The sequence below is a fragment of the Silurus meridionalis genome, chromosome 24 (assembly GCF_014805685.1).
Source record: "Silurus meridionalis isolate SWU-2019-XX chromosome 24, ASM1480568v1, whole genome shotgun sequence".
In the NCBI taxonomy this organism is placed as follows: Eukaryota; Metazoa; Chordata; class Actinopteri; order Siluriformes; family Siluridae; genus Silurus; species Silurus meridionalis.
The window spans coordinates 3,612,697-3,621,966 of NC_060907.1; the positions used below are offsets into that span (position 1 = coordinate 3,612,697).

General features: G+C 43.0%; 1 protein-coding gene across 2 annotated transcripts in view; it reads right to left on the bottom strand.

Annotated features, from left to right (window-relative positions):
• The window catches only part of golga7ba (golgin A7 family, member Ba), a 9,093-nt gene extending 7,460 nt beyond the window's left edge, over positions 1 to 1,633 (bottom strand). The window contains exon 1 of one of the 2 annotated variants that reach the window (XM_046838155.1): positions 1,471 to 1,633. In XM_046838155.1, coding sequence (XP_046694111.1) covers positions 1,471 to 1,482 — 12 coding nt within the window. In that variant the 5' untranslated portion in view covers positions 1,483 to 1,633. The remainder of the gene's footprint in view (positions 1 to 1,470) is intronic. The other variant, XM_046838154.1, reaches the window with a different exon arrangement.
• Between the last annotated feature and the right edge of the window lie 7,637 nt (positions 1,634 to 9,270).

Sequence of the window (9,270 nt, forward strand, 5' to 3'; positions counted from 1 at the left end):
CCGCTTCCTCTACACTATACACCGTTCCCTCTACACTATACACCGTTCCCTCTACACTATACACCATTCCCTCTACACTATACACCGTTCCCCGTTCCCTCAACACTATACACCGTTCCCTCTACACTATACACCGTTCCCTCTACACTATACACCGTTCCCGTTCCCTCAACACTATACACGTTCCCGTTCCTCTACACTATACACCGTTCCCGTTCCTCAACACTATACACGTTCCTCTACACTATACACCGTTCCCGTTCCTCAACACTATACACTGTTCCTCTACACTATACACTGTTCCCCGTTCCCTCTACACTATACACCGTTCCCTCTACACTATACACCGTTCTCTCTACACTATACACCGTTCTCTCTACACTATACACCGTTCCCTCTACACTATACACCGTTCCCTCTACACTATACACCGTTCCATCTACACTATACACCGTTCCCTCTACACTATACACCGTTCCCCGTTCCCTCAACACTATACACTGTTCCCTCTACACTATACACCGTTCCCCGTTCCCTCTACACTATACACCGTTCCCCGTTCCTCTACACTATACACGTTCACTCTACACTATACACCATTCCTCTACACTATACACGTTCACTCTACACTATACACCGCCTCTACACTATACGTTCCTCTACACTATACACCGTTCCTCTACACTATACACCGTTCCCTCTACACTATACACCGTTCACTCTACACTATACACCGTTCCCTCTACACTATACACCGTTCACTCTACACTATACACCGTTCCCTCTACACTATACACCGTTCCCTCTACATTATACACCGTTCCGTCTACACTATACACCGTTCCCTCTACACTATACACCGTTCCCGTACACGGAGGCAGAGAGAGGATTCGAACCCCTGACCCTGTAGATGTGACGCAGAGATCTACCACAAGAGTGTGTGGTTGGTGCTCCTATCAGCCGGTTGTATGGATTAGATCTTGAGAGGTGAGAAATAAGAACATCGCAATGGAAAACATTGATGTTTGTATACAGTACATTCATGTTTCCTCTGGTGAACTGGAGGATAAAGATGATCTCCTCGAGGAAGCACCTCATCAACAAGGCAGTTATATTTACTATAATAAGTATATATGCACTAAAACATCTGTAAGCAGCTGTAAGAAGAGAAATCCAGGTCGGAGCCCAGGTTAACCCTTCACAAAGCTCAGACTTTAATGCTGACGTGTGGTGGAAACGTCAATGTGCGTATTTATCACGTTTCCACTGAAGAACGAGGAGAACTGAAGACTAGAGCTATGTGTATATATTATTATTATTATTATTAGCGATATCATACAGAATAACGCAAACACACCGTCATCTGATGGAAGCCGAGATGGACAGATTTCTCGGATTGAAAAAACGCCCCGGAGATGAAACCCGAGAAAGAGAAGAAGAAGGAGGAGGAAAAGAATAAGACATTCTTACCTCTGTCGCCATGATGCCATGCAATCGATCGGTTTTTAACGTTAACACGAGCGGGAGACCGGAGATTGCGATGCCGGAGGATGCATGCAATGGATGGATGGACTGAGAGAGAGAGAGAGAGAGAGAGAGAGAGAGAGAGAGAGAGAAAGAGAGAGAGAGAGAAAGAGGGAAGGGTGTGTCTTAAAAAAGCATCTGGATGTGTCCCAATCCGATCTGTGCGTCTGTGCCGCTTTCCATTAAGCTCACATCTTCAGTGTTGCATCCAACACTTCCTTCCTACTTCTTTAAAGCATGGACCTGACGATCTTGTAGGTCTGGAGGAGATCATAACACTGTCTCAAAGCAGCTTCGTAGAAAGAAATAGATTGTGATATCAATTTTAAACTCAGAAATCTTTCCCTGAAGGTTTTATCCCTAATGAGTGAGCCGGAGGGGATGGAGATGGTGGTGAGGAACCAAACCTAAACTGGAACCCATCCTCTTCACAGAATGTCCCTTTATTGTACTGTAGTTCCATCAATGTTGAGGTTATCTCACAAGTTCAAACTTGAGTTTTAAGTCCAAATCCATCATGTTTCTTCTCTCCTCCAGACTTCATGGATCTTTAGGTTCTTCTTGTGGAGAACATACTCAGTGGCAGCCTTCTTTCCGCTCTGGTTAGGGGTCACCACAGCGGATCATTTGCCTCCATACCCCTGTCCTCTAACATCTGCCTCTTTCAAACCAACCACCTGCATGTCTTCCCTCACCACATATATAAACCTTCTCCTTGGCCTTCCTCTTCTCCTCCTTCCTCAGCAATCTTCTGCTGAAATAACCCATGCCCCTCTTCTAAACATGACCAAACCATTTTAATCACACCTCCCACACTTTATCTCCAAAACGTCCTACATGCGCTGTCCTTCTAATAAACCTGTTTCTAATCCTGTCTATCGTCATCCCTCCCGATGAACATCTCAGCATCTTCAGCTCTGAGACCTCCAGCTCCACGTCCCGTCTCTAAACTGTGTAACTAGCAGGTCTCACCCCCATCTTATAAACTTTTCTTTTCACGTTAGCAGATACCTTTTAATGCTAGTCATGTAACATTTAGAATTTTTAATCACCGGATTATTTTGATTAGAAACGTGCCAGATGTTTGGAGACACGAGACCATAAGATCATCCTGTGCTCCTTTTGAACATCCCCAGTCTCCATTCACTCTTATAACATCCTCCACTCTTCTGGGAAGATGTTCCACTTGCTTTTCTGTAAGATCTCCTTCAGCCACAAGAGTATTATGATGTAGCTGAGGTGAGACCTTTTCAAACCATCCCAAAAAAAGGTGTTGGAGATCTTCCAACCCATGTAATGCAGATCTCTATGAAGCTGGAGCTTTGTGCACAGGGGGCATCATGCTGGAACAGGTTCAGTTCCCGTAGTTCTAGTGAAGGGAACATTTTATTCTGGCGTATCTAAAGGCGTCGAGGTTGGGAAAGTTGGGATATTTTTGTCCTACCGTGTCGCAGCCAATCAGAAACAAGGAAATTTATTACACATTTATAAAGAGAAAAACAGCCCCTCTAATGTAATTTTACATCTGGCCCCTTTACTCCCCTTTAATCTAGATTAAAGGGTCCGTATGTAATATGGCAGAGGTAAAATAAAACAATAAGAAATGCTCAGGAGAAGTGAGTTATTTCTCTGTGTTTATTGAACATGTGAAAGGTCAAGGCGAGGGACTCGACAAGTCAAGTCAAGTCAAGTCAAGTTTATTTGTATAGCGCTTTTCACAACAGACATTGTCTCAAAGCAGCTTTACACAAATCAACAGTGATGGTGAATGGTGTGCATTTGTCCCTGATGAGCAAGCCGTGGCGACTGTGGCAAGGAAAAACTCCCTTAGATGTTATGAGGAAGAAACCTTGAGAGGAACCAGACTCAAAAGGGGAACCCATCCTCTTCACAGAATGTCCCTTTATTGTACTGTAGTTCCATCAATGTTGAGGTTATCTCACAAGTTCAAACTTGAGTTTTAAGTCCAAATCCATCATGTTTCTTCTCTCCTCCAGACTTCATGGATCTTTAGGTTCTTCTTGTGGAGAACATACTCAGTGGCAGCCTTCTTTCCGCTCTGGTTAGGGGTCACCACAGCGGATCATTTGCCTCCATACCCCTGTCCTCTAACATCTGCCTCTTTCAAACCAACCACCTGCATGTCTTCCCTCACCACATATATAAACCTTCTCCTTGGCCTTCCTCTTCTCCTCCTTCCTCAGCAATCTTCTGCTGAAATAACCCATGCCCCTCTTCTAAACATGACCAAACCATTTTAATCACACCTCCCACACTTTATCTCCAAAACGTCCTACATGCGCTGTCCTTCTAATAAACCTGTTTCTAATCCTGTCTATCGTCATCCCTCCCGATGAACATCTCAGCATCTTCAGCTCTGAGACCTCCAGCTCCACGTCCCGTCTCTAAACTGTGTAACTAGCAGGTCTCACCCCCATCTTATAAACTTTTCTTTTCACGTTAGCAGATACCTTTTTAATGCTAGTCATGTAACATTTAGAATTTTTAATCACCGGATTATTTTGATTAGAAACGTGCCAGATGTTTGGAGACACGAGACCATAAGATCATCCTGTGCTCCTTTTTGAACATCCCCAGTCTCCATTCACTCTTATAACATCCTCCACTCTTCTGGGAAGATGTTCCACTTGCTTTTCTGTAAGATCTCCTTCAGCCACAAGAGTATTATGATGTAGCTGAGGTGAGACCTTTTCAAACCATCCCAAAAAAAGGTGTTGGAGATCTTCCAACCCATGTAATGCAGATCTCTATGAAGCTGGAGCTTTGTGCACAGGGGGCATCATGCTGGAACAGGTTCAGTTCCCGTAGTTCTAGTGAAGGGAACATTTTATTCTGGCGTATCTAAAGGCGTCGAGGTTGGGAAAGTTGGGATATTTTTGTCCTACCGTGTCGCAGCCAATCAGAAACAAGGAAATTTATTACACATTTATAAAGAGAAAACAGCCCTCTAATGTAATTTTACATCTGGCCCTTTACTCCCTTTAATCTAGATTAAAGGGTCCGTATGTAATATGGCAGAGGTAAAATAAAACAATAAGAAATGCTCAGGAGAAGTGAGTTATTTCTCTGTGTTTATTGAACATGTGAAAGGTCAAGACGAGGGACTCGACAAGTCAAGTCAAGTCAAGTCAAGTTTATTTGTATAGCGCTTTTCACAACAGACATTGTCTCAAAGCAGCTTTACACAAATCAACAGTGATGGTGAATGGTGTGCATTTGTCCCTGATGAGCAAGCCGTGGCGACTGTGGCAAGGAAAAACTCCCTTAGATGTTATGAGGAAGAAACCTTGAGAGGAACCAGACTCAAAAGGGGAACCCATCCTCATCTGGGTGACATCAAGAGTTTGATCATAAATCTTTCAACAATACAGAACACTGAAGAGTGGGAACTAACATGATTACTGGAGTATAAGATTATAAGTAATGTTCTTTCTGCAGTCTTAAACAGTCTATATGGTTAGTAGCTCCGAGTTTTATAAGCTCAGCATTTGTGATCACCACAGATCCAGCATCAGCTTCTCCATGCCAGAGCCTTTAAACACTCCAGGAGGTCCAATGTCAAAACTCCACACATGTAGCGGGATCCAAATGGCACTGGTACGTCTCTAGATGGTTCAGGATGTTTGTGAGTTCGGCATCTACTTCTTTAAAGGTCCGTAATCATCACGAGGTGGGAGGTGACTGGAGCTGGAGCAACCTCAGGATGCCTCGGGATGGGGAGAGAAAGAGAAGCAGTGGAGAGGAATTAGCGTAGCTGCTGTTCATGATATTAACAGCACAAGTTGATAATGTGCATGTGATCAGATGTTCTGGAGCACAAGGTTATGATGTGATGTGTGTTATGTGTAGGCTTTGCTAAAAGATACGTTTTAATCTACACTTAAATTGGGTGAGTGTGTCTGAGCCCCGAACACCGTCAGGAAGACTATTCCAGAGTTTAGGAGCTAAATGTGAAAATGCTCTACCACCTTTAGTGGACTTTGCTATTCTAGGAACTACTAGAAGCCCAGAGTTTTGAGATCTCAGGAGCGTGGCGGATTGTAGCGTGTTAAAAGACTGGATAGATACACGGAGCCAAACCATTTAGTGCTTTATAAGTGAGAAGTAATAGTTTGTAGTCTATTCGAAACTTAACAGGAAGCCAATGTAGGGACGATAAGATCGGGGTTATGTGATCATATTTTTTTGACCTTGTAAGAACTCTGGCTGCTGCATTCTGGACTAACTGAAGCTTGTTTATTAATGAAGCAGGACATCCACCTAGTAACGCATTACAGTAGTCTATTCTGGAGGTCATAAACGCATGGACGAGCTTCTCTGCATCGGATATAGACAACATATTTCTTAGCTTAGAAATATTTCTAAGGTGAAAGAAGGCTGTTTTTGTAACCTGATTGATGTGATTTTTGAAAGACAAGTCGCTGTCTAAAATAACACCCAGGTCTTTTACCGTTGAACTAGTGGTTACAGAACATCCGTCTAAATGCAGGTTGAGATGCTGGAGCGCCTGTATACCAGTTTTGGGCCGATGAGCAAAATCTCAGTCTTATCAGAATTTAAAAGTAGAAAGTTATGGGTCATCCAATCTCTTAGTTCCTTAACACACTCAGTCATCCGGGTTAATTGAGCTGTATCGCCTGGTTTAGATGAAATATATAGCTGAGTATCATCAGCATAACAATGGAAGCTAATTCCATGCCTTCTAATAATATTTCCTAACGGAAGCATGTATATTGTGAAGAGCAGGGTCCTAGAACTGAACCTTGCGGCACGCCATAATTTACTTGCATTAGCCTGGATAGCTCTCCATTCAAATCTACGAAATGGTAACGATCGGACAGGTAGGATTTAAACCAGCTTAATGCCTGTCCCTGAATGCCGATGTAATTTTGTAAGCGATCTAGGAGGAGATCATGGTCTATAGTGTCGAATGCAGCACTAAGATCTAGTAAAACCAACAGCGAGATGAAGCCTTGGTCTGAAGCTAAAAACAGGTCATTAGTTATTTTAACTAGAGCAGTTTCTGTGCTATGATGGGGCCTAAAACCTGACTGAAATTCTTCAAAGATATTGTTCTCTTGCAGGTAGGAACATAACTGTGCAGCGACAATCTTTTCTAAAATCTTAGACATAAATGGGAGATTTGAAATTGGTCTGTAATTTGATAACGTGTTTGGATCCAGATTAGGTTTTTAATGAGGGGCTTAATAACTGCTAACTTGAGGGATTTAGGGACGTGACCTAAAGATAGTGAGGAGTTAATAATATTTAGAAGAGGCTCACCAGTTGTATATAACACTTCCTTCAGTAATTTAGTAGGAATTGGATCTAACTGACATGTTGTCGATTTAGCTTTGGCAATAACATTATACAGCTCTTCCTGTCCTATACATGTAAAACAGTGGAGTTGTGGAGTTGAAGGTAACACCGTTCCCGTACACGGAGGCAGAGAGAGGATTCGAATCCCTGACCCTGTAGATGTGACGCAGAGATCTACCACAAGAGTGTGTGGTTGGTGCTCCTATCAGCCGGTTGTATGGATTAGATCTTGAGAGGTGAGAAATAAGAACATCGCAATGGAAAACACTGATGTTTGTATACAGTACATTCATGTTTCCTCTGGTGAACTGGAGGATAAAGATGATCTCCTCGAGGAAGCACCTCATCAACAAGGCAGTTATATTTACTATAATAAGTATATATGCACTAAAACATCTGTAAGCAGCTGTAAGAAGAGAAATCCAGGTCGGAGCCCAGGTTAACCCTTCACAAAGCTCAGACTTTAATGCTGACGTGTGGTGGAAACGTCAATGTGCGTATTTATCACGTTTCCACTGAAGAACGAGAAAAACTGAAGACTAGAGCTATGTGTATATATTATTATTATTATTATTAGCGATATCATACAGAATAACGCAAACACACCGTCATCTGATGGAAGCCGAGAGATGGACAGATTTCTCGGATTGAAAAAAACGCCCCGGAGATGAAACCCGAGAAAGAGAAGAAGAAGGAGGAGGAAAAGAATAAGACATTCTTACCTCTGTCGCCATGATGCCATGCAATCGATCGGTTTTTAACGTTAACACGAGCGGGAGACCGGAGATTGCGATGCCGGAGGATGCATGCAATGGATGGATGGACTGAGAGAGAGAGAGAGAGAGAGAGAGAGAGAGAGAGAGAGAGAGAGAGAAGAGAGAGAGAGAAAGAGGGAAGGGTGTGTCTTAAAAAAGCATCTGGATGTGTCCCAATCCGATCTGTGCGTCTGTGCCGCTTTCCATTAAGCTCACATCTTCAGTGTTGCATCCAACACTTCCCTTCCTACTTCTTTAAAGCATGGACCTGACGATCTTGTAGGTCTGGAGGAGATCATAACACTGTCTCAAAGCAGCTTCGTAGAAAGAAATAGATTGTGATATCAATTTTAAACTCAGAAATCTTTCCCTGAAGGTTTGATCCCTAATGAGTGAGCCGGAGGGGATGGAGATGGTGGTGAGGAACCAAACCTAAACTGGAACCCATCCTCTTCACAGAATGTCCCTTTATTGTACTGTAGTTCCATCAATGTTGAGGTTATCTCACAAGTTCAAACTTGAGTTTTAAGTCCAAATCCATCATGTTTCTTCTCTCCTCCAGACTTCATGGATCTTTAGGTTCTTCTTGTGGAGAACATACTCAGTGGCAGCCTTCTTTCCGCTCTGGTTAGGGGTCACCACAGCGGATCATTTGCCTCCATACCCCCTGTCCTCTAACATCTGCCTCTTTCAAACCAACCACCTGCATGTCTTCCCTCACCACATATATAAACCTTCTCCTTGGCCTTCCTCTTCTCCTCCTTCCTCAGCAATCTTCTGCTGAAATAACCCATGTCCCTCTTCTAAACATGACCAAACCATTTTAATCACACCTCCCACACTTTATCTCCAAAACGTCCTACATGCGCTGTCCTTCTAATAAACCTGTTTCTAATCCTGTCTATCGTCATCCCTCCCGATGAACATCTCAGCATCTTCAGCTCTGCGACCTCCAGCTCCACGTCCCGTCTCTAAACTGTGTAACTAGCAGGTCTCACCCCCATCTTATAAACTTTTCTTTTCACATTAGCAGATACCTTTTTAATGCTAGTCATGTAACATTTAGAATTTTTAATCACCGGATTATTTTGATTAGAAACGTGCCAGATGTTTGGAGACACGAGACCATAAGATCATCCTGTGCTCCTTTTTGAACATCCCCAGTCTCCATTCACTCTTATAACATCCTCCACTCTTCTGGGAAGATGGTCCACTTGCTTTTCTGTAAGATCTCCTTCAGCCACAAGAGTATTATGATGTAGCTGAGGTGAGACCTTTTCAAGCCATCCCAAAAAAAGGTGTTGGAGATCTTCCAACCCATGTAATGCAGATCTCTATGAAGCTGGAGCTTTGTGCACAGGGGGCATCATGCTGGAACAGGTTCAGTTCCCGTAGTTCTAGTGAAGGGAACATTTTATTCTGGCGTATCTAAAGACGTCGAGGTTGGGAAAGTTGGGATATTTTTGTCCTACCGTGTCGCAGCCAATCAGAAACAAGGGAAATTTATTACACATTTATAAAGAGAAAAACAGCCCCTCTAATGTAATTTTACATCTGGCCCCTTTACTCCCCTTTAATCTAGATTAAAGGGTCCGTATGTAATATGGCAGAGGTAAAATAAAACAATAAGAAATGCTCAGGGAGAAGTGAG